The 26,236-nt window shown below is 53.1% G+C and overlaps 1 protein-coding gene across 2 annotated transcripts in view; it reads left to right on the plus strand.

Moving 5' to 3' along the window:
• ABCG1 (ATP binding cassette subfamily G member 1) overlaps window positions 1–22,021 on the plus strand; it is a 65,657-nt gene extending 43,636 nt beyond the window's left edge. The window contains exons 4-15 of one of the 2 annotated variants that reach the window (XM_005201999.5): window positions 632–764; window positions 3,916–3,966; window positions 7,782–7,927; window positions 8,080–8,203; window positions 9,091–9,205; window positions 12,438–12,586; window positions 12,774–12,875; window positions 13,917–14,085; window positions 15,045–15,145; window positions 15,251–15,409; window positions 16,682–16,800; window positions 18,471–22,021. In XM_005201999.5, the coding sequence (XP_005202056.1) occupies window positions 632–764; window positions 3,916–3,966; window positions 7,782–7,927; window positions 8,080–8,203; window positions 9,091–9,205; window positions 12,438–12,586; window positions 12,774–12,875; window positions 13,917–14,085; window positions 15,045–15,145; window positions 15,251–15,409; window positions 16,682–16,800; window positions 18,471–18,699 (1,597 nt within the window). In that variant the 3' untranslated portion in view covers window positions 18,700–22,021. Of the gene's footprint in view, window positions 1–631; window positions 765–3,915; window positions 3,967–7,781; window positions 7,928–8,079; window positions 8,204–9,090; window positions 9,206–12,437; window positions 12,623–12,773; window positions 12,876–13,916; window positions 14,086–15,044; window positions 15,146–15,250; window positions 15,410–16,681; window positions 16,801–18,470 lie in introns of both variants that reach the window. The other variant, NM_001205528.3, reaches the window with a different exon arrangement.
• The last annotated feature ends 4,215 nt before the right edge of the window (window positions 22,022–26,236 follow it).

Consider the following 26,236-nt stretch of genomic DNA (forward strand, 5'->3'; position numbering starts at 1 on the left):
ATGCCCCTCCGTCTCCACAGTATACCCAGGATGCCGCACTTCCACTGTGGTCTGAGAGAACAACTCCCCGTCTGCTCAATCTAGTGGGTCCAGGGCCCAGACTCCCTCCTCTTTTCTGAGCCACCTGGGCCCGGGGAGCCTGTACTGGTCCTTCCCAGTCAGCATCAGATTCATGCTGCCCTCAGAAACTGGTTCTGACCTACCTAGTGGTCCCACCCTGGGCTGCAGAGTCTTGGCCTTTCGGGGAGTTGATATAACCGAGGCTACATGCAGGATTGTTAATATGCTCATCTTATAAACCCTGCAAAGCCGGGGGCATGCATGGGGCCTCATGTCCACAGGTGGGAGCATCCATGTATTGGTTTGGTCCGTAGGCACCTGCAATGAACGTGAGATCCCAGAGAGGCCCACACTTGTTCTCCCCTCCCTTTTCACACTGGGCCTTTTCTTCTTGGGGTTCCTTCCTCTGAGCATTGATCTGGGTGTCCCGGCCATGCCCAGCTTGGTGTCCCTACTGGTCCAGCTGGATGATGCTGGAAGGGGCTGTCGTCTCCCCTCTCCCTCAGCCTTGGAGGAGGGGGAGGCGGTGCAGGAGGGGCCGGGCTGACACGTCCTCTCGCTGACCCTGCAGGGAGACCGGCATGAAGGGTGAGGTCCTCATCAACGGGCTCCCTCGGGACCTGCGCTGCTTCCGGAAGGTGTCCTGTTACATCATGCAGGACGACCTGCTGCTGCCGCACCTGACCGTGCAAGAGGCCATGATGGTGAGCGTCCTGGGGCCCGCAGCCCCACACCTGGCCACCCCCATCCCCTACATGAGGCGGAGCGGCGCCTGTACCCCGCCCTCACCTGCATCTACCCCCCATCCCCTACATGAGGCGGAGCGGCGCCTGTACCCCGCCCTCACCTGCATCTACCCCCCATCCCCTACATGAGGCGGAGCGGCGCCTGTACCCCGCCCTCACCTGCATCCACCCCCATCCCCTACATGAGGCGGAGTGGCGCCTGTACCCTGCCCTCCCCTGCATCTACCCCCCACCCCCTACATGAGGCGGAGCGGCGCCTGTACCCCACCCTCACCTGCATCTACCCCCACCCTCCACATGAGGCGGAGTGGCACTGGCACCCCACTTTCACACAGAGTTCTGACCCCACGTGCTGTGTGGAAAGCTTCACCCAAGGCAGCCTCCCAAGGCCCTGTAGACCCCAGATGGCAAAATCGAGGCCAGGTTTCTGAGAAGGTGATTAACCTGGCTGATGTGGGGGACCACTGCCAGGGTGACCTCAGTCTCAGGCCCATGGGTCAAGGGTCTTTTCTTCCCACTGGTGTTATATGGCTTTGGCCAAAGTTCCAGGCAGTCTGGTGCCTGGATTAGGGCCCTGAGGGTCTTGTCCTCTGACTCACCTGCCTGCCAGGTGGGTATAAAACACGTGTTTGCTGCTCACTTGCTGGGTCTCAGGCCCACACACACGTTGTCCAGCAAGGTCATCAGACATGTAATCCTACACAACCACACGAGAAAGGGTGCCTTGGAGAGTTTAGCGGTTAGCCCGGGCATCTTGTACAGCGGGGTCTAGGATGGCCTGGCGTGGTCTGTACTCTTTGGGCAGACTGTGACCTAGCCCTGTGCCAGGTGGACAGGGACCACACTGACCCGCTGTGGGCTGTGGAAGCTGCTAGGGAGCCTCCCAGCCAGGAAGTCAGTGGGCAGCCCTTTCCATGATGGAGCATGGGTCCATGGGGCTGCCTGCTTCTCTGCCATCTCATCTGCGGTGCAAGGCAGTGCCTGGTCTCCAGGCCTCTCCTGGCACATTGGGGACCTTCCCAGATAGTCTACCTCGTGCTTGGGCAGTAGACGAGCATTCACCATGGATTTCCACAAGAGAGGTCTTGTCTTGCACTCCTGACACACACGGGGCCAGGCTTCCTCTCTGCGGGGTTGCAGAGGGGTAGATGCCCAGCATTTTGGCTGAAGGGCAATTCCAAGGGATCCTCAGCTCAGCAGAGAGAAGCAGAGAAGGTGTTGGGTAGGTGGTCTGCCTTCTAACCTGCCGCCCCAGCAGCCCTAAGTGCCCAGCAGCCTGACCATGTAGCCCCTCAGGCCTCCAAGTGGCTGTTCTCATGGGGGCATGGGCTGCTCAGGAGGAGTTTGCAAATAGGATTGTGAGGTTGGGAAATACGTGATTTTTACTTACCCTCATTGTGGATTCTGAGGATTCCCGCATTGTCGCTTCACCTTCATCTGGGGCGACCACAGCTTCATTCCCTGGTTACTTGTTTGAGAAACTTCACTTCGGTTTCTAGCTCTGTCACCACTTTCTTTTGAAAACGAGATCTTCGACTCCTGTTGTCACTTCTGTCTTCCCCCTAACGTGTCTCCAGGTTCTGCTGGGAAATCCATTTATTTTTCAGAATTGAAGTCAATTACATTTTGATTTTGAGAACTTCATGATCCCTTTGATAAATACTGTGAAGTTAATGAGAAATGATTAACTGAGTAAATGAGTTATTCTCAGTTAATGAGAAAGGATGGGCTTCCCAGGTGGCGCTGGTGGCAAAGAACCTGCCTGCCAATGTAGGAGACATAAGACACTTGGGTTTGATCCCTGGGTCGAGAAGATCCCCTGAAGGAGGAAATGGCAACCCACTCCAGTATTCTCGCCTGGAGAATCCCATGGACAGAGGAGCCTGGTGGGCTACAGTCCATAGCGTCACAAAGAGTCAGACACAGCTGAGGCGACTTAACACGCTGGCACACAATGAGAAAGGATCCCTTGTACTCTGCAGGGTCCTGTCCCACACGTGGGGATGGTGTTGGCCACGAGCCCTTGGTGGTGCCTTTCCGTGCGCTGCTTCTGACCCTCCGCCCCCAGGCAGCCTGAGACATGACACTCGGAGTCACATGGCTGGCAGCTGCTCCAGCCTGATTCTGGGAGCTCAGCCTCTCAGCCCCTCACCCCTGCATCACAGTTTCTTGAGGGGCCACTGGGCAGCCTCAGTAGCTCACCAGGTGGGCAAGTTCTGACCTCAGTGCTGTGCCGAGGAGGAGACTGAAGCCCTTGCTTCCCGAGGTCCCAGGAATCGGCAGAATGCTGGCCATGGTGATGGCTACTCAGGCCTTCGCCAGACAGGGTCAGGGGCCCCATGTGTGCTAGCAGGCGGGATATCAAACCAAACAACAGAAATAACAAAACTAGACCCTTTGTATGTTGTTGTTGTTCAGTCACTAAGTTGTGTCCGATTCTTTGCGACCCCGTGGACTGCAGCACACCAGGCTTACTTGTCCTCCACCATCTCCTGGAGTTTGCTCAAACTCATGTCCATTGAGTCGGTGATTCCGTCCAACCATCTCATCCTCTGCCCCCCCGTCTTCTGTTGTCTTCAGTCTTTCCCAGCATCAGGGTCTTTCCCAATTAACTCCTTTTGTGTACCACTTGCCAATTTCTGTGGTGTAAATACTCCCACTGTGGAGAATGGTAAGCTGTCAGTGGTTTCACAGGTGGCTTTGTGAAATTCCTGACAGTGATCTTGAAGCCTCCAAAGCCTGGGGAGTCCACGTCGCTCAGTTACCCACATCTAACTTCCCTCAGGGACCAGCAGAGAATCCACGGAAATGACTGGAAGCATCCCAGACCTCACTGCTCTCCAGGACCTTCCTTAGTGAAGCCGAGGGAGGTGGAGAGCCCGGACCTCTGTGGATTTCCTCTGTCATCCAGCAGCTGAGCCCCTGGGGCCACTGCTTTCTGGGACTTTCCTTAGTGAAGCTGAGGGAGGTGGAGAGCCTGGACCTCTGTGGATTTCCTCTGTCATCCAGCAGCTCAGCCCCTGGGGCTCTGGGGCCGCCGTCGCTGAGTTAGGTTGTCTTGCTGCTGGCCATCTGTTCTGACCCATACTGCTGCTCTTGTCCCCTACAGGTATCTGCACACCTCAAACTCCAGGAGAAGGACGAAGGAAGAAGGGAGATGGTAAGTGTATGCTTGGGTCACATGAAATCCACTTGGCAGTCACATGTGGAGGGGCCTCTGGGGACTGACTTGGCTTGTGGCTTGGCGCCTGGCTGTTTTTGTTGGGGGGTCAGTGGCATAGCAGTGTGCCCTTGGACTGGCACACGCCTTGAATGACCATGCTGCCACCAGACAGATGCAGCTCACAGATGTAGCAAGGACACGGGCTTGAGGAACCAAGCTCAGGCTTAGACCCAGCCCTCTGCCCCTTTTAGTTTCTGATACACTTTATACTCCATTGTTTTTGATAAAACACTAACAGTGAAGATGGTTAGTCATCCACTTAAAAATAACCAGCCTCCACTCCTACACACTTGCAAGAAGAAATTTAGTTCTTACCTGTTATTAACCAGCCTTTTAAAAATAACACAAGCAAGTTTCTGAGATGACAGAGATCTTGTGATCCTTTTCATTGCTTTTTTGCCTCCCTGAAACCCCAGGGAGCCAAAGGGTGTTGGGTAAACAGACCCAGCGGGGAGCACCAGAAGCCCCCACTTAGTGGGGAGGCCTGGTTTATATTTATACACTGTCTAAGACAAACCCAACTCCCCTCCTCTCCACCCCATGGCTGGCACTGGTAGAGTTCCAGTGTAAGATGGGATTTGGTGAAATTCTACTTTTATTATCCTGTCTTCCTGTGCCTGTAGGACCACAGGCCAGCAGCAGAGAGAGCAAGATCTGTGGGGTTGGTGCCAGCAATGCAACTCGGCTCTTTATGTGACCATGCAAAATGGAATGAGTTCAGTTCAGTCGCTCAGTCATGTCCAAGTTTTTGTGGCCCCTAGACTGCAGCACACCAGGCTTCCCTGTCCATGACCAACTCCCGGAGCCTGCTCAAACTCATGTCCATCGAGTCAGTGATGCCATCCAACCATCTCATCCTCTGTCGTAGAAAACAGTCACAGTGTCAGCAGCAACATGACAGTCGATAGGATGTGATGTAAACTGCCTTGGGTTTCCCAGGTGGCGCTAGTGGTAAAGAACCCGCCTGCCAATGCAGGAAGCATAAGAAACCCAGTTCAATCCCTGGGTTGGGAGGATCCCCTGGAGGAGGAATGGCAACCTTCTCCACTATTCTTGCCTGGAGAACCCCATGAACAGAGGAGCCTGGCGGGCTACAGTCCATGGGGTCACAGAGTTGGACATGACTAATGACTGAACATGCACACAGCACAAATGACCTTGGAGCATGGTGTGTCTTTAGGGGCCCTCCTGTCCCTCCCCGTGCCCTCCTCTCCCAACCTCACTCTTCAGAAACCTGAGGATTCAGGTGGAAATTTGAGAGGATGAGGAAATGGCACATCCAGGGTAGGGAAGCCCGATTTCTGTGAGGAGTGAAAACCCCTCCTTGTAGATGCTTCACGTGGACTCTGGTTCTGTAGCTGAAAGGAATAAAATGGATGAACAGACCCCAAAACACAGATGTGGGGAAAAAGCATGGGAGGCATGGTGTTTCCACCACCACTCTGTTCTGAAGGGCGAGCCTCAGACACAGGCCAGCGCCCTGGGAGGATGGGTGAGCAGATGTGGGGGATCAGAGGGTGAACCTGCCCTGAAGTGAAGCAGAACTAAGCCCATTGAGGGGACCCTTCAGGCCAGGCCTCCTGGAAACCACTGGACAACCTGAGGCCAGACCGTCCAGCGCCTGGGACTTTTGTCCGTAGCTGCCTCCTGGAGGTGGGAAGCTGAGTGCAATGCTCTCATTAATGTCTGAGCTCCCAGAACAGATGCAATCCATGAGTAAGTGGGTGTGGGATGGTTTGCCTGCAGCGTGGTCCGGGGGACCAGCCTTTCCAGGTGGGAGGGGGAGCCGGGAGGGAGCGTTTGCTAAAGGGCGGGGGTGAGAAGCACGTGTGTGCCTCTCAGCTGACTCCACAGAGGAGCACCCACAGCCAGTCCTTCAGCCCTGCACCCGCTCTGTCTGTCAAGTGTCGACCGGTCCTCCTCGCCCTCAGCAGGGTCCAGCCCCTCTCCCGCCTCAGAACCATCGGCAGGGCTGCATGATTGTCCAAGGAGAGGACAGGCCCTGACTCATTTCCTTCCAGCCCCGTTGTGTCCCTGGGTCCTGGTTGTTTACTTCTCGAGGAAACATAAAAGACTGGAATGTTCCAGCAGGTAGTGGAATGTTGCCCAGTCCACCTCGTTTCCCAGAAAAGTGGCCCCAGCCTCGAGAACCCCCCAGTGAGGGGTCTTCCTCAGGAGTGAGGTCTCCCAGGAGGGGACATTGTTCTTTCTGATTCACTTTAAAACAAAACCAGCCTTCAGGGCGTCACTCCTGAGAGCATCCTAGACAAGATGCCTGCACGCAAGGGAAACAGGAGGTGCTGACCTTGGCGTCCGCCTCCAGCATCCTTCCAGTGGGGCAAAGGGCAAGAAGGGAGTGGGTGGTCTTCCTCCTGAACCTTTGGACTGGATTCCTGGAGACTGCCGGAGCCATGTCATCCTGGGAAGGCCAGTGGACTGTCCACACGAGGGAAAGCGTTCCTGAAAGATGGCCTTTTCTGGGCAACCTCGCTGCGAGCTTCCGGGATGGCATGCCTCAGTGGCTGTATGTTCTAGAAGAGGTGGTGGAGCTGGGTTTAGGGCTCAGCAGGGGAAAGGCCAAGCAGGATTCAAATGCAGATCTATCTGACCTGCCTGCTTCCAGTGCGTGGAGCAGTAGCACCCCGGTCCTTCCCATCACCGAGGCCACATTGTGTCCTGACTGCGCAGAAGTGATTCAAGAGCCAGAGTGGAAATTTTCCTCCTTGAGTTCCTTCTCCTTGAGGATGACCTCAGCTCCCTAGAGAAGTTGCTGGACTAGGGTCCACCTGCTGCCACCATGGGCTAGGACAATGGCCCAGGGAATTCTGGCAGGACCTCTGTGGCAGGTTGTCTCGCACCCCACTGGGAGGTGAACCTGACAAGGAGGCCAGAAGGGCGGCACCTGACCTCTGCCTTCTTGTGGCCACCTCCAGAAGACACCAGGATGGACCCGAACACTGACTGCTGTGGATGAACTGATGAACGGTTTACACTGAACTCTTCTGACCTTCCTGCTCCTGAGTCCAGCCCGGATCAGGGATGGGGCAGCCAGGGAGGGCTGAGCACACAGTGGGCTGTTTATACCTTGGTTCCCAGGCAGCTCCCAGGGCAGTGTTGGCAGGGTCTCTAAGAGAAGCAGTGATAGCTTTAAGCAGTGTCATTGCCTTGCTGCTGAATCAGAGGCCTTCTTTTCCCATTTACAAGCGTGGATGGAGCTCTGTCTTTCTGGGAGACCTGGCCTGTGTGGTTGAGTCCACGGGAGCTATGTGCACTAGCAATAGTGTGACTAACAGCTGTTGCCGAGTGAATGCTTACCATGTGCCAAGCGTTTTATCTGTTATAGCATTAAACTATCAGGGTGGCCCTCCCCTTGGTGCTGGTCAGAAACCCAGTCACTCGTCCACTTATGTGTCCATGGATCCACCCTTTCTGCAGTGTTTATCCAACACCTTCTCGGCCCTGGCCCTGAGTGAGGCTCACACATGAACGGACTTGCTAGGTTGCCAGCCAGAGGCAGGACCAGGACTCCAGCCCAGGCTGGCCTGGCCCCAGCCCTGCCTCTCAGTCTCCTGAGTCTCAGCCTCCTTAATCAGGACATCAGGCCTGGCAACGCTGGGGTGGGCCGGATGTGCGGTCCCTCCAGGTGTGTCTGGGAGTTGGGTGGAGAAGGAGATCGGAGTTCCACGTGGGCCCTGTAGGTGGCGAGGAGCGGCTGTGATCTCTGATGCCACTCTGCTTCTGCTGTCCCCCAGGTCAAGGAGATCCTGACGGCCCTGGGCCTGCTGTCCTGTGCCAACACGCGGACCGGCAGCCTCTCGGGTGGTCAGCGAAAGCGACTGGCCATCGCGCTGGAGCTGGTGAACAACCCTCCCGTCATGTTCTTCGATGAGCCCACCAGGTAATCAGGCCCTGCCCTCCCCGCCAGCAGAAAGGGCCACCTCTCCGCCCGCCGAGGGGCTCAGGCCAGCCTGCACAGACACAACCAGGGCGCTCTGAATGAGGGGTCTGGTTGGGGCTCACAGACGTCTCACAGTGTCCCTTGACTTGCAGTGGCCTGGACAGTGCCTCCTGCTTCCAAGTTGTCTCCCTGATGAAGGGGTTGGCCCAGGGCGGCCGGTCCATCATCTGCACCATCCACCAACCCAGTGCCAAGCTCTTCGAGCTGTTCGACCAGGTACGTTGGCCCACTGTCATTGGCCTGGGTGAAACCAAATCTAGGTACTCGCAGCTTAGTTCATGAGGGTGTCTTCATTTTTGAGTGGCCTTAGGTGTTATGTTTCTTAAGACGTTGATGCCATAAGCACTTCAGGTGGCAGGGCCAGAGGGGATAGGAAGAGCTGGCCAGTGTCCTCTCTCTAGGGTCTTGGATGAGTCACTGACATTACTGAGGCTTCATTAATGGCCCCCCTGATGACAGGAGGGGGACACTTGCCATACAGAATTAGATGGCAGGTTGTGATATTTGTACGGTATCATCTCTTTTATAAATCTTATGCTTTTATATCATCCTGAGCAAAAAAATGTCCCAAGGAATGCAGTGTGTATAGCTCCAAAATCTGGCCTAAGCAAGTGGTTAGCATGAGGGGAAGAAAGGCAACAAAGTGAATAATTCCTGGTCATATGATAGCTTCTGTCTTTCCTGACTTATCATGGATTTCCCTTTGAACTTTGAGTCCTTGGGAGGTAACATAAAGCTGTCCTGAGAGAGGAATTGATGGATTGATGGATGAATGGATGGATAGATAGATGGGTGGATGGTTAGATGGATGGGGTGAATGGATGGGTGGATGGATGGATGAGTGGATATATAGATGGATGGACAGGTGAGTGGATGATGGGGTGAATGGGTGGATTGATGGATAGATAGATGAATAGATGGATGGATGGTTGGGTGAGTGGATGGGTGAGTGGTTAGGTGAATGGATGGATGGATAAGTGGATGGATAGATGGATGGATGGGTGGGTGAGTGGGTGAGTGGATCATTGGATGGATGGATTGAGAGTTTCTCTCCCTTTACAGAGTAAGGCAGAGTTGATGTTTTCCTTCTTACTCTTTTTCAGCTTTATGTCCTCAGTCAAGGACAGTGTGTGTACCGAGGGAAAGTCTCAAACCTTGTACCGTATTTGAGGGACTTAGGTCTGAATTGCCCAACCTACCACAACCCGGCCGATTTCGGTGAGTTGAGCCTTGACCAGCCAAAAGAGGGTCTTTTTTATTCCTGGTGGGTTTCCACTCTTACCTTTAGCCTTCAAATCAAGAATTACTTTAATATTCCACAGATAGTTCAAGTGCCGTCCTGAGGCAGAACTTTCAAGACCAAGTCAAAAGAGGTTTTCTTTCCTCCAGATGAAATACCTGGGACTAGAAACAAGGGATCTGTTGTTAGGCCAAATATTTCCCAATACTTGACTGTGTGATGCTTTCGGTCTAAAGGAAGTTATTTCTAAAAAGAAATAACCTTTAACAAATTCCCCTTTGCATTGATTAATGCAGATGTTAAAATTCAGCTTAAATTTTGACCAAACACAACAAATTTTGACCAAAGCAGTTTTGAACAAGACCCTGGGATCCAGGGCTTCCCTTGTACTTCAGCTGGTAAAGAATCTGCCTGCAATGCAGAAGACCTAGGTTCGATCCCTAGGTTGGGAAGATCCCCTGGAGAAGGGAAAGGCTACCCACTCCAGTATTCTGGCCTGGAGAATTCCATGGGCTCTATAGTCCATGGGGTCGCAAAGAGTCGGACATGACTGAGTGACTTTCACATCACTTCACTGGGAACCCAGGACTTTCCTAGTAGCTCAGACAGTAAAGCATCCGCCTGAAATGCAGGAGACCCAGGTTCAATCTCTGGGTCTGGAAGATCTCCTGCAGAAGGAAATGGCAACCCACTCTAGTATTCTCACCTGGAAAATTCCGTGGACAGAGAAGCCTGGCGGGCTATAGTCAGTGGGGTCGCACAGTCAGACACGACTTAGCCACTAACACCCTGGGAGCCTAGAGCCCAGCTTAATGACAGGAGTCGCTCCTCCTGATCCAGAGGCTGCAGCTTCTGTGCTTTGCAGCTCATGCTTTATGAGCTCCATGCTCAGTGCCCCCAGGGCTCCCGCTTTGGCCTTTCCTCTTGGCCGGAACCCTCCAGGGCACTGACACCAACGTCCCAAGTCACTTCCCCACCAGATCTGCCCATTGTGCAGCCTGCACGTTTGTCTGCAGATGGCGGCCCCTTTGTGTCCAGCGCCTCTGGAACCATCTCCCTGTCCTCCTGTCAGATCCACCACTTCTGCTCCCTGCTGTCCAAGTGCAAGAACTTGCAACCCCCCTTGCTTGCCTTCTTTTCCTTTTGAGCTTCGTAGTCACTAGACCACCAAGTGCTTGTACACCCTGATCCCGTCCCATTCTCCCCCTCGACCATGGTGCATGGGGTCCTATCCTGGCCATCGTGTCCTGCTTCCCTGGGGCCCCACAAGCTGGGTGGTCTGAAACAAGAGGAAGTCACGTTTCAGACTCTGGAGGCCAGAAGTCAAGGTGTCCGCAGGGCCGGGCTCCCTCCTGAAGCTCTGGGGGAAGGTCCTTCCTGCCTCATCCAGCTTCTGGAGGCTCCAATGGTCCTTAGCCTGTGACCCAACATGGCTTTTTTCTCTGTGTTTCTCTGTGTGTGTCTGTATGTCACCTCCTCTTCTAATAAGGACACCAGTCATTTGATTCAGTTGTTGTTCAGTCGCTAAGTCATGTCCGACTCTCTGTGACCCCATGGACTGCAGCACCGCCAGGCTTCCCTGTCCTTTACCATCTCCTGGAGTTTGCTCAGATTCATGTCTATTGAGTTGGTGATGCCATCCAACCATCTCATCCTCTGCAGCCCCCTTCTCCATTTGCCTTCAGTTGGATTCAGGGCTCATCCTAAATCCAGTATAATTTCATCTCAAGATCCAAAACCAATTACATCTGCAAATAACCTTTTCCAAAGAAGGCCACATTCTGAGATTCCAGGTGGACATGAGTCTTTTGAGGGGGCACGCTTCAACCCATTCCATTCCTCCTTCTTGGTCTCCTGGTCATCAGCCTTCCTCACTCAGTTGTTTTACTTTCAAGCATCCAGCCCCACCAGTTCCCCAGACCCCACCTTTCCTACACATCCTCTCCCAAGTTGTGTTCCATGAGATGCTATTGCTGGGAAATGCCTCTCTCTTACAAGAAGGGTGCTCTGACGAAGCCAGGCCAGAGTGGGGTGAGCGGGAAGGAGATGCGGGCGGAGGGAGAGGAGGAGGAGTCTTAAGCATCCTTGATGGTGGGGATGGTCAGGTTGGCTGCATAGTCGTTCAGGAGCAAGGACAGTGGGGGACAGGTGCTGCTGAACAGGGAAGGGCGGTGAGGTCCACGGCCAGCAGAGAGGTGAGGACCTATAGGGAAGGACAGATGGGAGGAGAAGGAACAGGGCACTGGGGAGAGCCCAGGGAGGGGCTCCTCAATATCATGCCTGAGGAGAGGGAGAGACGTGGGGAGAGAGGGGCTGTTTGGAGGGTGGTGGGTGTGAATGACCAGCAGAGCAGGCAGTTCTGGCTGGGTTGGTGTCATTGATCGTGACATTCTGGTGGGGCCAGGCTCTCCCGGTTTGTGATCCGATGCAGAGAGAGTTAGCTGTCCTGGCCTGGGCTCTGGAAACAGCTGGTTTTGCCAGAAAGGGTCCCTGGGGGCATTGCATTAGCAAGAATCTTACTGAGATGAAGGATCAGGTCCTACACCAGGAGGAATGGGGGAGGGTGGAGGGAGAGCATAGGTGGGAGGAGAGGAAGGAGCAGCAGGTGCCAGGGGAGGGTGGACCCCGGAGAGAAAGAGCAAGGTGGGACCTTGGACAGTCTGGGGTACAGAGGAGGCATGATACCAGGGTCAAGGAGGGTCGGTGGAGGGATCTGAGAGGTGGAGCTTGTAGCCCAAAACCTCAGCAAACCCCTCTCAGGACCCCCAGCACTTCTTCTTGGTCCCAAAGAGCTGCCTCAGTGCTCATCGCTCACCCTCATCCTGGGAACTGCCTTCCCAACAGGAATCTTGCTTCCTTCTGCCCTCCTCTCAGCTCCAACTCTGATGCATGCATGCCCATGACCAGCACTTAATAAACACTAGACAGATGAGTAAGTTAATAGATGCATGAGCTCATGACTTCTCGGGCTGTCCAACATCACAATCTGTATTTGCATTTCCAGCCTCCTGATATGATCAACGGCCTTGCTGGGCGTTGAGAAAGGAAACATTGGCCACTAAATGATTTTTATCACACCATTAGCATCCTCACGCGGCATCTATATAATCAGTTAAAAGATATTCCCACCGGATTACTGACTTTGTTGCAAAGGAAGAGGCCCACATGAGCAATGCTGGGCTGAACGCTCTGTCTCTCTCCTCTGTGCAGTCATGGAAGTCGCGTCCGGCGAGTACGGTGACCAGAACGGCCGCCTGGTGAGAGCGGTCTGGGAGGGCAAGTGCGACTCTGACTGCAGGAGAGAGCCTGGGGGCGATGCCGAGGTGAATCCTTTTATTTGGCACCGGCCCTCTGAAGAGGTAAAGCAGACAAAACGATGGAAGGGGTGGAGAAAGGTAATGCACACCCCCAGCCCCCAGGAGCACTGCACGCCGCCCTGCACGCCGCCCTGCACGCCTGCTGCACGAGCACTTTCCTCAGCTCAGAGGAGGGGGCGTCCGGGGGCCGGGGGGCTCACCCCTCCTCTCCCCCTTGGTGTGTCCCCAGGACTCCACTTCCATGGAAGGCTGTCACAGCTTCTCTGCCAGCTGCCTCACCCAGTTCTGCATCCTCTTCAAAAGGACTTTCCTCAGCATCATGAGGGACTCGGTAAGGCGGTGTGCAGTGGTCTCCATGGCAACAGAAGCTGAGGGGTCACCTTTGGGTCTGTTCATCTGCTTGCGCTTTCCTTTTTCTGCATCAGTCAGTTTTCTGTGACGCCGCAGTAACAAACACTCCCTGGCTGCTAGTGGTTATGACAGTAGTCATGTCTGGTTCGTGTAACCCGTGGGCGGCTGTCAGTTGTGGTCCTGCCCCATGTGTCTTCTCGTCTGGGGACCCAGAATGGAGGACCGGCTCCGGTTCTAGAAAAGAACGTGGCAGGCGAAAGTGTCGGAGAAACCCAATGGCAGCCCTTATAGCTTCCTGCTCCTGGCGGGGTGGCGGAACCTGCCACTGGTGCTCACGTTCCATTGGCCAAGGCTGGCATCAGGGAGGGGATTCCTCCCTCTGGGAAGCCCCACCCAGCAGAGGAAGGAGTTGGTGAAGGATTGGGAATCAGAACAAGATCCAGCCTTTCGAGTGGACAATCTGACAGCCTGTGTAGGGGGTCCCTGAGTGCCCAGGAGCCTCTGGAACCCAGTTTGAAAGATAGAGGGGCTGGGAGCCATCCAGCCCCTGCTCTGCAAGGGTGGGTCTGTCCTGCGGCCGTTCTTTGTCCGCTTCACCACCGTTCTTGTCACTTGTCCCCTCCTCCGAAGGGACACAGTCCTGGTTTGCTATGTTGAAGGGGATTTAATGCAGGATAGAAGTTCCTTCTGCTTGAACAGCAGTGAAATGCTGCCCTGTGAGTTTGTGTGTGTATGTGTGTGCGTGTATGCACACACACACTCACATGAGCTAGTGTAGGGTCCTGGGCTTGGTATAATGGAAGCTTAAACTAAGAGTAGTGAATGAATGGGCTTCCTGGGTGACTCAGTCGTAAAGAATCCGTCTGCAATGCACAGGCCTCAGGAGAAGCGGGTTGACTGCCACCTTTCTGGAGGGAAGGGGCAGAAGCCTTGACCGCCCCCTCTGGGGCCCCTGGTCTCCTTGTCCTCTCACTGCCCACCTCCGAGCTTGCACACCTGAGTGTGGACCTTGTCTGCCCAGGTCCTCACGCACCTGCGGATCACGTCCCACATCGGCATCGGCCTCCTCATTGGCCTGCTGTACCTGGGGATTGGGAACGAAGCCAAGAAGGTCCTGAGCAACTCCGGCTTCCTCTTCTTCTCCATGCTCTTCCTCATGTTCGCGGCCCTCATGCCCACCGTCCTCACATGTGAGTGCCTGGTCCAGCCTGCGCCCACCCCTCCTTCCTTGTCTGCCACTAAGTCGTGGCTTTCTTGGCCACAAACATAGAGTGTTTTATTTTATTTTTTAAAATACCATTTTCTTTGTTGACAGATGTAGGTATGATTGTATGTTCTGTTAGATGAGAAAATGCATACCATGTTTAAGCCAAAGGAGTGAATCACTAATGGAAGATCTGTAAGCCTTGTGGAAGGCTGAGAGATTTTAAAAGGTTTTCTAATTGGGAACCCCTCAAATGCTACTGTGTGAGCATTACCTCATTCAGTTAAGATAGCCCTGGTGCAGCCAAATTTGTGAGCGGGTAAAGCTATTCTGGGTTGGAAAGATTCCCTGGAATAGGACACGGCAACCCGCTCCAGTATTGTTGCCTGGAGAATTCCATGGACAGAAGAATAGGGCGGGCTACAGTCCATGGGGTCGCAAAGAATTGAACACGACTGAAGTGACTTAGCATGCAGCAATGCTGTTCTAGGTGGATTTCTGTGCAATTCTAGGCTGCTTGCAGAGCAGGCTGCCCTCAGCCGCTTCAGGGGGACAGTGTGGAAAACTGGCTTCACCAGGCTCCCAGCCTAGACAGCTCTTCCAGCAGTTCCTCCTCCTTAAGTTGCCCTGAGTTTACAAGGGCAGCTTCTGAGGACTTGCCCAGGGAAAGGCATTGCATTGTCAGTTACTCAGTGAAAACAGGTTCAGCAGGAGATACTTGGACCAGTCACTACAGTGATGCCAGCGTACTAGGCAGTTTCTCCAGGCAGGTGAATCATTTCATACCTTTCCATTCAAACTCCAGATATTAATACTTGAAGCACTTCAGATTCACAGGAAGGCAGCCCAAGTTGGGGCTGCAGAGGGCCTTGCAGGAGACCCCTTGTCTGAGTTCTTGGAGTGCTGTAATGTCCGAGTGACCCTTTTCACTTTCCTGCCCCCTAGTTCCTCTGGAGATGAGCGTGTTTCTCCGAGAACACCTGAATTACTGGTACAGCCTGAAGGCCTACTACCTGGCCAAGACCATGGCGGACGTGCCCTTTCAGGTGCGCATGCACCCTGGCGTGGCATGACGGGGCGGGGGTCTCCAGCATCCCTGGGGGGCGGGAGGCGCGGCTTGCAGGTGAGGGTGACGGGCGCTGTGTTTCCAGATCATGTTCCCCGTGGCCTACTGCAGCATCGTGTACTGGATGACGTCGCAGCCGTCTGACGCTGTGCGCTTCGTCCTGTTCGCGGCACTGGGCACCATGACCTCCCTGGTGGCGCAGTCCCTGGGCCTGCTGATCGGAGCTGCATCCACATCACTGCAGGTACCAGCCAAGGATGTACCATGGGGCGGACCTCGCTTCCCCACCTCCACCCATGTGGCTGGGGCTGCGGGCCCTGTGGGCTCAGTACCCCGCCCCTGAGACCCCTCCTCCTGATTCTGTCCTGACTTCCCAGCCTGGCTTCAGCAGGTCGGTCAGTCGGTCGCTGGGGAAGGGATCAAGGTGTCCTGGCTGCTCAGGATTGGCAAATTGACAGCAGCAGGTGGCCTTACGGGTCACGGGGCACACCAGTGCTGTTCTCACCAAGCACCTGTTTGGGGAGGAGCGGCTGGTCTCTGGCACAAGGACGGGCTGAGTTTGTGCCCAGAGGCCAGCTGGACCTGTGATTGAACATGAGCTCATTGAGTCTAAGCACCCCCACAAGTTAGGTGCAGTCCTCCCATTTCACAGATGGGGAGACTGAGGCCCAGAGAGGCAAGGTGATTTTGTCACAGTCACGCAGCCAGCTCTCAGGCCAAGCTCTCAATTCCTATGTTTTGTTGCCTCTGTGGGATCCACACAGCTGTTCCCCAGACAACCCCATCACAGCTCACACTCCCACCTGCCCAAGCCCCTCCACATGCCCCTTCTGGATGTCTGGTGCCACCTACTCCCAGCCTGCCAAACCCACTGTGTGCACAGTTTTTGCATCTCCAGGGCTTCATGTGTTCAGGCCAGTCTGAGCCTTAGGAAACAAAGCCAGAAGCCTGGGGAGTCAGCACCCCACGGCTTTCTGCTGCCCCCTCCCCTGCTGCATGGCCTCGTGTTCCATGTCCACGGCCTCTGGGCAGCACCCGCATCCATGGGCGGGAATGGCAGTGGTGTCCATCTCACAGCCAACAGCCGTAGAAAGTGCTGGGCCCATGCCAGCTGCTCTCGGCACCCAGGGAGTCTCACTCCTGACCCTTCCTTGCTGGGACACAGGATGTCAACTCCTCAGGCGTGTGCCTCCCACCCCACAAGCGCCCTCATGGCCCCACCAGCATCTCTCTGTCCCTGCTTTTCAGGGCCTCCATGCTCTTTCAGCCTCCGTCCCCTCTGCTGGGTTCTGCTGGGTCCTGCTGGGCACCAACCTGGCTCCTCCTTGTGCAGGAGACCAGACTGCTCCTCCCCAAAGGGGTGCGTCTGTGCCATCCTGGTCCTGGATGACCTGGATGACCTGGACGACCTGTCCTGACAGCTCTGGCCCTTTCCTGGAAGCGTGGGCTGTGGGCTCCGGGCCCCCTTAGGAGGAGGGGGTGGGTAGGAGTAAGGTCCTTCTGTGTCCCCTCCCAGGTGGCGACCTTCGTGGGACCCGTCACGGCCATCCCTGTGCTCCTCTTCTCAGGGTTCTTCGTCAGCTTTGACACGATCCCCACCTACTTGCAGTGGATGTCCTATGTCTCTTACGTCAGGTAGCCTGCGGGGCCCCTTAGAACTATGGGCCTTTAGGACAACAAAGGGAAGGGAACTGGGGACAGGCAGAGGCTCATGAAAGCCCCTCCTTGGCCGTCAGCTAGATGCGAGGTGGATTCTCAGGTCATGAACCTAGAAAGTATCAGTGCCTTTTTCTTCCCAGTTGTGTGTGCCTCACTTCACACACAGACACACAGACACACACACACACACACTCGTGGATAAAATAAACCCTAACTACTGGTGCCCTGGAAATGGCAACTCACCCCAGTATTCTTGCCTGGAGAATCCCATGGCCAGAGGAGCCTGGTGCATTATGGCCCATGGGATCGCAAAGAGTTGGACATGACTGGGCGACCAAGTAAGCATTCACTGGTGCCCTGGACAAGCCATGGCAACCCCATGTCCTACGTGCTTTAGAGAGCTGCCTTGAAGAATTTCATTCTTCTCTGGAATAAACACTGGTTATAACAAGGTTCTTATTGTTGTTCAGTCGCTAAGTCATGTCTGACTCTTTGCACTCCCATGAACTGCAGCACACTAGGCTTCCCTGTCCTTCACCGTCTCCCAGAGGTAGCTCAAATTCATGTCCACTGAGTCAGTGATGCCATCCAACCATCTCATCCTCTGCCACTCCCTTCTCCTCCTGCCTTCAATTTTTCCCAGCATCAGGGTCTTTTCCAATGAGTTGGCTCTTCACATCAGGTGGCCAAAGTATTGGAGCTTCAGCTTTAGCATCAGTCCTTAATGAATATTCAGGACTGATTTCCTTTAGGATTGACTAGTTTGATCTCACTGAAGTCTAAGGGACTCTCAGGAGTCTTCTCCAACACCACAGTACAAGGTTCTGAGTAAGAAATCCAGTGGAAAACAAGACATGTCTCAAGCGTCCTCATATTCTTGAACAAGACTGCTCTGGTGCCTTAGCGCTTCAGCATCAGATTTCACGCTCTTGGCTCACAGGCGCTTTGGCACCTTGGCCCTCAGCAGGCAGGGCCGGTCATTAGAGCTTGTGCCCCCAGCCACAGCCATTCCACATGACACCTAGGGTCCCAAGCTGTGAACAAGCTTGTGTTTTCTAGAATGTCAATTCAGAGCCAGGTACATTGTTCCCGAGAACAAAATCGAAACAAAGCCCTTGTGCAGAGTTTCAGCAATGGTGCACCTTTCAAGACCGAGAAATCAGAGACCCGTGTCTTTCTTCTCGGAATTAGCATTTTTGTTCTGATAATGCAGAGCTGGAACAGAATGAAAGTTGGTGCAGAAATGTTTTATTCAAATGCTCTGCAGGCCTTGAAAAGCTCTCAGACCTTTTATTCTATTTAACTGTTAAAAAAAAAAAGGTGTGATATCAGAAGTGATCAATGTGTTTTTCCATTCGTGTCACCTCTGAACAATACCCACTCTTGGTTAAATTTGGGTTGTTTTTTTTGTGTGTGTGGAGACTTTGGAGGCAAGGAAATTGGAAGACACTCGGTCAAGCTGTTGAGTGAGTTTATGCTAGGAAGCTGCAGAGTGGTTAAGAAGTATTCCAGGAAAAAAGACCTCCAGGGAGGGAGGGAGCCAGGCTGAGGATGGGGTGGGGGGGTCAGTGTACATTCCACAGACATGGGCAGAGGTAGGGATGGGGGGGTCCTGAGCCCTCCTCACTCTGGCGTCCCCCCCTCAGGTATGGGTTTGAGGGGGTCATCCTCTCCATCTACGGCCTTGACCGGGAGGACCTGCACTGTAACACCAACGAGACCTGCCATTTCCAGAAGTCAGAGGCTATCCTGCGAGAACTGGACGTGGAGAACGCCAAGCTCTACTTGGACTTCATTGTCCTGGGGATTTTCTTTATCTCCCTGCGTCTCATCGCCTACCTCGTGCTGAGATACAAAATCCGGGCCGAGAGGTAAAGTGCTGCAAAGCCAGAGAGAGGAACGTTGGACACCGTGGCCATGGGCCACTTCCAGAACCCTTGCGGGCTCAAGGACACAGACCCGCCTGTGGACCCTGGGGACTACGTCGGGTTGTCAGGCAGCGAACCTGTGCTGGACTTCGCCGCCCCACTGAGTTGGGTCTTCTCTCCATTACCCTTTCTAGCTATAACTAGGAAGAAGATGTAGAATGGTCTTTCTTTTTCACATGCAGAAATTTTTAAAATACAACCCCTGAGGCAGAATTTAAAACTGCCACAAAGTGGGTGGCAAGAGGCTTCCTCAGCAGAATTCTTCCTTCTCACCAGGGAGCTCTGGTTCTGCACGAGGAATGTGGGTGGTTTCCCGGGGCCCCTGGGCAGTCAGATGTCCAGGGGTGGAAAGGCGAAGCCAAGAGGGACTCCATCCTGTGACTGGTATTTTCATAGTTGCATCTTTCTACAGTTTGTCTCTTTTTCCAAGGAGAAGTCGTTTTCCAAGTCAAAAGTCGATCAATTTCATTCATTTCCAGAAGCTATACCTTTTTAGTACTTGGTGAAGAAAATTATTCAGGGTAAACCTACTTCGTGGAGAGATGTGAGGGGTTTGGCTTGATCGCTGAGCTGGTCTCATTTGCAGACAGAACCTGGGAAAGACACAGCTGCTGGTTGCAGGTTGGAGGAAAACCTTGGAACCAACCATGCGCACTAAGCCATGCAGGAATTTTGTAAAGTTGTACAGAAAGTTGTAAGGCAAATTCGGCTCTCTCTTTCAAAACCTTTTATTTCCCCCGTGCTTCTTATTTTCACTTAAGCAAAATATATTGGGGTTTTTTTTTCTCCTAACTTTCTGAGCACCTTAATTTTGCCTAAAAATTCTAGAAGCTCAATCCTGCTGATTTTTTACAAACATTTTCTCTTCCCTCACTTATCACATCAACTACCTCCACTGAACCTGGGCTCAGAGAAACCCAGATGTGAATGTGCAGGATCTGCAGGTGTAGCCCATGAAAGATGTACTAACTGCACAGGAGGGAAGATGCTGAGATTTCCTGAGAATCCAAGGCCTTTGTAAAAAACTGGCAAAAGCTTAGTGTGGCCAAGACTCTGGAGCTCCACCAAACTGTGTACTGAGAGCCATGGGAGATGCTGTCTCCCACATCTGGTTTCCATGGCAACTCAGCGGCACCATCATCTTTTCAGTTTTTCCGGATTGGAAACTTCTTTCCAATGATGCGATCACCTAAGCAAAATCCCTCTAGGGCAAGAATCATGGGCACTTCTGTAGGGTTAATGGCCTTTGAATTCCTGGCAGGAGCCTGTGTGCTTGTCAGAATCAGTGTGGCCACAGGGTAGAAGGGGGTTCAGGCCAAAGAAGGTTTCTGAAGGAAACAGAACTATTTTCCCCTTCTAGGATGCTGTAACCTGGAATCAGGGTCTCCGAGTGAATCTGCTTTTTTGTTGTATGGAAGTTTGATAAAAAAAAAAAAAACCCTTACTGCAATGGCCTGAGATAATATCCGGGCTTCCCAAAGTAGCTCAGTAGTAAATAAACCGCCTGCCAAGCAGGAGATGTGGGTTCGATCCCAGGATCGGGAAGATACCCTGGAGAAGGAAACGGCAACCCACTCCAGTATTCTTACCTGGAGAATCCCATGGACATAGGAGCCTGGCAGGCTATAGTCCATGAGGTCACAAAGAGTCAACACAACTGAGCAACTAAGCAACAACAAAAGATAATATCCAAGTAACTTGTTGATTTTATTTTCCTAAATGGGCTTAGTTAAGAGGTGGGGGGGGAGGGTGACGTGCCATCTTTCACACATTGAAATTTAAACCAGGGCCACTTGCCAAGTCTAATTCTTTTAAGTAATTTCTGAATGTAATGACTTGGATCTTCCTTCATCTGTGATTTCATTTCTTCATTTAGAAGGAAGGAGGAAACTTCGGATGAGTGATGTGCTGCCTTTCTGGTTGTCAGTATAGGTGAGAATGTAAGTCCAGAGAATCTCTGATCCATGGGGTTGAGGAGAGGAAGGGGCTCCACTGTGTTCTAACCCCCGTGGCTCCTCAGAAGCATCAGGTCCTGGCTTTGCTGACCAGCCCATCTTGGGAGCCTTTCGCCTCTGTCTGCAGTACCTCAGACCTCCCTTTCACCTACTCTTACTGAACATCAGCTTGAGAATTAAATGCTTCCAAAGCTTCGTATGGGTGACATGGGAAGGAAAGACACCAGGTAAACATTTTACAAAGGTGCTGGAATCTGATTAAGTCACCTTGGGAGAGGGCCCTTCTGGACCAAGAAACAGGACTTAAGCTTTTAGGTAAAAACTCATCCTAGAGATCCACAGAAAGGTCATTTTCCCACCTGAGAAAAGTCAGGGGCAGGCCAGTGCATGAGGTAGAAAGGCCTCCGGTGGGTTCACGGCTGAACATCCCCCCGTGTGCCTAGCATCCATCATTCCTCACTGGGCGGCCCGGCTGTGTGCCTAACCAGCTCCTCTGCTTGGGTCCTCACTCGCTAACGTGTATTGATTCCCCCTCACCGCTCCCCCGCCCCCCGCATGCTTGGTGCAGCCAGAGCACCGAGGCTGGGGAGGCTCAGTGAGGCCCTGGGTGCTAGGACCAGGAGAGAGCCAGGTCTGACCCCAAATGCTCTATTACTTTGCTCTGCCCTCTTGCCTCCTATTCTCAGTGTGTGAATGGACTCGAAAGTGCTTTTCAAGGTGTAAAGTGCGAAACGAGGATAGTTCTGGACTTGCTGTCACCGTGCAGACCATGGGGATGGGGGGCAGCCTGCTCATCTTTCCTCAGTTGCCTTTTGTAGGGGGGTCCCGAGCTGGCCTGGGGACCCAGCTTCTTACCCCTACCCCACCCACCCACCCACCCTGTCTCAGTGGAGAGGTGCCTTCCTCTGCCCGTGCCTGGCTGTAGCTTCCTAACGCAGCCTGCCTGTGGGCTGGCTGGGGTCCGAGAGGGTCCAGTGTGTGTGTGCCTACGAGTGTGTGCACACATGCGCAAGGGCATGCGCCAGCTGGCTCCGGGTGTGTATCTCACAGTATTATCTGTGGCGTCTGTAAATCTTTACTTGTCCTTTACTCCAAGAAGGAAAGAGAAAATTCCCCGACTTCACACCTGCCAAGCAGATGGTGAAGCATAGTCAGAACCAACTCAGTCTTTCAGCAAATGCCGGCTTGATCAGCGTGTGGCAGAAAGCAAACCCAAACGACCCAGCTGGGCAGAGGGAGGTGCAGTGTGTATGGCCATCAAGTTAGAGGCTCTGAAGAAATAAGACCGCTAATAAAATATTTTATAACTTTTCACTTGTGTTCAGTGTTAAATGCTTCAGACTCAAAATACTGGGCTTGGATCTGACTCGGTAAAGGGGAGGGGTCTTTGTTTGTATTTGGAATTATCCTTGCTGACATCCAGCAGAGGTTCTGGTTCATTCCTCAGTGGCCCCGTCTAACGCCTGATTGTAAATAGTCTCCTTTCTCTCAGTAACTTTCGTGTTTCATGTTGAACTGTCTTAAAGTTCTGTTTTTCTCCTCTGTGTTCCAGCCTCCTCACCCATCTCTTCCCCGCCCCCTTGTTAATGTGAGCCAGGGCTTTAGAAAGTGCCGACAGCCCAGATTCACAGGGACCATGTGTGCCTCCCTTGCGATAGTCCTAGGGGACAGGGACCGTGGAAGCTGGTGTAGGGTGTTGCTCGGCTCCCTGGTTTTGGTCAGGAAATACACCCAGAGCCACACTTTCCAGGGAAGTGTGTTTAGGGCTCGTTGTCATCATGGGCTTGCCTCTCTCCTTGGGGACACAGAGGATGGAGCCAGGCAAGTCCCAGGATGGGCGGCCCCTGCATTTCTGCTAAGTGCCTGGAGAGTGTGTGCAGACACTGAAGAGCTCCCTGGAGTGGGGCAGGCTTGAGAGCCTCCCTCTGCTTCCTCTCTGCACCACCGCTGCCCTGCGGATCCCACCCTTCTCTGCAGCTTCCATTTAAGGTCTGGTCCTTCCGGTCCCCGCACTTGACCTCCTGCCTCAGGGAAATGCCCCGGAGACAATCGCCTTCTGCAAAAACAGGTGTTTCTGATGTCCCTATTGGGGGTCCCCCTGGGACCAGAAATGGGGGAGCCCCACACCCTCCCTGTGGAGTCCACTTTTCCCACCTGCAGGCTCCATGCAGCCTGGGCTGAAAATCCCACTTTCTGGGCAGGAAGTCGGCATGCAGTTGAAGCATTCAGGCATGTCCTTCTGAGGCTCAGCCCAGGTTTTCTGACAGCTGTTACATGTCCTCCCCCACTTCTTCTTCCCATCTTTGAGGAAATAAAGGTTTAGCATTAGCTTCATTTTTGTTATCTCTGAACGCATCAGCATGGAATCAGTCCTCAAACAGGCATTCACTGTGGCCTATAACAGTGGCCCTGAGGCCAGCCAAGGAAGCCAGGTTTCTACAGACGACTCAAGTGAATTCAGGCCAGACTTAGAGCCCCTGACACCTCCCTGTTCTTAAAATAGACCTTTAACATCAGAGGAGAAAGTGCACTGGCTACCACCTTCCAGCCAGCCAAGTGGTCATCATTGGAGGGGCACAGCCTCAGGGCTTTTCCACCATGTAAAGCTGCAGAGAAAGGACAGAAGCACAGAAGTGTGTCCTCGTTTGCTCACAGGCCAGACAGAGCCTGTCAGCTGGGTCTGGGCCCCACTTTGGGAGGGAAGATGGGCTGTGAGTATACAGTGGGAAGGCCAGACCCAACCAGTCTGCTCCCCATTCCCACGGAGACACCCCCAAACCGAGGATAGGGCCACAAGGATGTGTGAATTTCTCCCTGGGGCTCATGGTTTTAACCAGATGTTGGAAACAGCCCGAACCCAAGCCACACAAGTGGAAAAGAGCAAAGCAGAAAACGGCTACAGTCAGCCGAAGTTCTGTCTCCATGGCCCGCACCCTCTGCTTGAGGTGTCTATAAATATGAGCGAGAACCCTGCACAAGCGTTTAACTGTGGCCCCGATTTTGTGTACAGTTAAATGGTACTTCCTATGTTCACTGATGCTAGTACATCTGGTCCTGGGGAACTTGGAAGCCATCTGCTGGTACCTCTGCAGGATGGAGGTCATCCCTCACCTGCAGCAGGGCCAAGGTGAGCTGGGGTGGAGATGCTGAGGCATGGCCAGGCGGTGAGGTGTGACAGTCCCTGACCTGCTTGGGGGCAACTTCTCAAGCCCCCCAGGGCGTCTCCTTGAAGGAGTGTTCAGGAAGCCTTGCTTTCATTTCACCTGCCACGAGGCAGTGGTCCAGTCAGCACAGCCCTGGATCAGCACTGTGGCGCTTTCAAGAAAACAGTATTTTCCAAGCAGGTCTTTGCTGGGGCAGAGGAAACGGCAGGCTCACTCATTCCAAGGGGAGAAGTTACCAAACTCACCTGCCCTCCTGGGGATCCCAGAACATGCCCTCTCGAGCTGGGTGGAATGGGTCAGATCTCGAAGAGATAGACTGAGAGTCGTGGGCACCTGGGTCAAGGTTGAGAGCCCTACATTCATGGGTTCCTGGACATCCCAGGCACAACCCCGTCTGAAAGGCACCACGGTTGGTTTCATCGAGAGTATTCCAGTGGCTGTGGTAGATACTTTGTTTTTATATCTCTACTTTTTCCCCCCACAATTCTGGCATCGTGTACCTTAGGGGACACTTTTCTATGACCTTTGGAACACAGGCTGCCCAAGAATCATCACAAATACCTCATTCCAAGTCCTTGGCCAGTGAAAAATGATAGCAAAAGGTTCTATCACCCAAATTGCTAACAATATGAACCACTCTCCCCACACTAGAAGTTTTCTGTTTCTATCATCAAATGCTCCCTGGGGAGGGGGATGACCAGAGATGGGTTTCTTGGTAGAATGTGTATGTTTAAAAAATTAGCACACGTAGCTGACCCCACTCCCCAAGTTTGTATTTTCTTTGCAGACAGAGTGGCTTAATACCTGCTCAGAGCTGAATCTGAACTGCTGCCTTTTACTCGATGAGTAGCTACTTTACCTTTTTTCCTTTGTTCTTCCTTCCAAAGCAAGAGTCAATGCAAATAACACTTTTAATCATTGTGTAAAGATGTGCATATATCTGTATATCTAACCTGTAATTATGTAATCTCTGGTTTTTATAATGCTGTGTGGATAACCTTGCCTTGATATAGCCGCGTAGCTTTAGGAAATTCTGGCAGAGGTGTGCACTCTTGTAGATGAGAATGACATCTATACATACGTACATATATATATATATATATTTTTTTTTTTTTTTTTTAAGTGACAGTGGCTCCCTTGGGTACCTGACTCCTTGGCTGTTTCCCTCTGTTGGAACAGGGACCTGAGCAGACCCTAGGGTGTGAGCTTTCTGACTCAATCTTATAGACCCTGGTCCTACTTTGTATATCTCTGTAGAATTATCTCCTTAGATGATTTGTACGTGCATTTTTTGCAGACTTGAGTTTTGTTTTCTGAAATTAGATGCCATTTATGAAAATGTGACATAAATGAAAATAAATCATCGTTATTTTCAGATTTTCCTGTTTCTCATTTCTCTTTCCTTTTGACAGCAGCAGCTCACAGCCTGCGGGGAGACTCGGGCCTGGGGCCTGGTGGAGGCTGTGGGGAATTTTGTCCACCTTGCACTGCGCTCTCTCTTAATGAAACAGTTCCTCTGAAGGTGTTATGATGGATGAAGTTGGGAAGGAAAGTGAGAGTGCGGGAGGAGATACACCAGCCCCACTCGATAGGCAAAGTGGTAATGCAGGGTCAGGTGGCTTTCATGCGTGATCTCGTTTCTCAGGCATCCTTGGGGATAGAACACTATGGCCAGCACGTTTCACAGGCCAGGGAACTGAGGTTGAGAGATGAGACAAGTGTCCCAAGACAAATGGTGGAGGCGGAATTCAGACGGTGACAGTCTAGCGGGGGACCAGGACTCCTGACCCCTGCATCACACTCCCGCCTTCAGAAGAAGGCATTGAGGAGGCTGATGGCAAAGAGTCGGTCCAGTCACAGGAAGCAGCCTGGAGGAGTCTGCCCCCACACCCACACTTCTCCCAGTCTCTGCTAGGAGATGCAGGTTCAAACCCTGGGTTGGGAAGATCCCCTAGAGAAGGAAATGGCAACCCACTCCAATATTCTTGCCTGGGAAATCCCATGGACAGAGGAGCCTGAAGGGCTACAGTCCATGGAGTCAAAAAGAACTGGACACAGCGACTAAACAACCACAACCAGACGATGGGTGAACATCACCAGGAGTCAGTGTTGTGGGTCTTTACACTGTCAGGGCCCCACAGGGCTCAGCACCGGGGTTCAGGCTGGTCCTGGCTCCAGGTGTCTCTGGGATCCTCACCTGACAGAGGCCGTCAGAGGAGGACTAGGTTTCCCTTGCAGGTGTGTGTGAGGGGACAGGACACAGGGAGAAGCCCCGCTGAGGCTTGGCGCCCCCACGGTTTCTCCCTGTGCAGGTTTCTCTGTCTCTAGACGCCGTCCTCTGCTCCAAGCCACCCGCACTTCCCCA

The sequence above is a fragment of the Bos taurus genome, chromosome 1 (genome assembly GCF_002263795.3).
Source record: "Bos taurus isolate L1 Dominette 01449 registration number 42190680 breed Hereford chromosome 1, ARS-UCD2.0, whole genome shotgun sequence".
NCBI classification, from domain to species: domain Eukaryota; kingdom Metazoa; phylum Chordata; class Mammalia; order Artiodactyla; family Bovidae; genus Bos; species Bos taurus.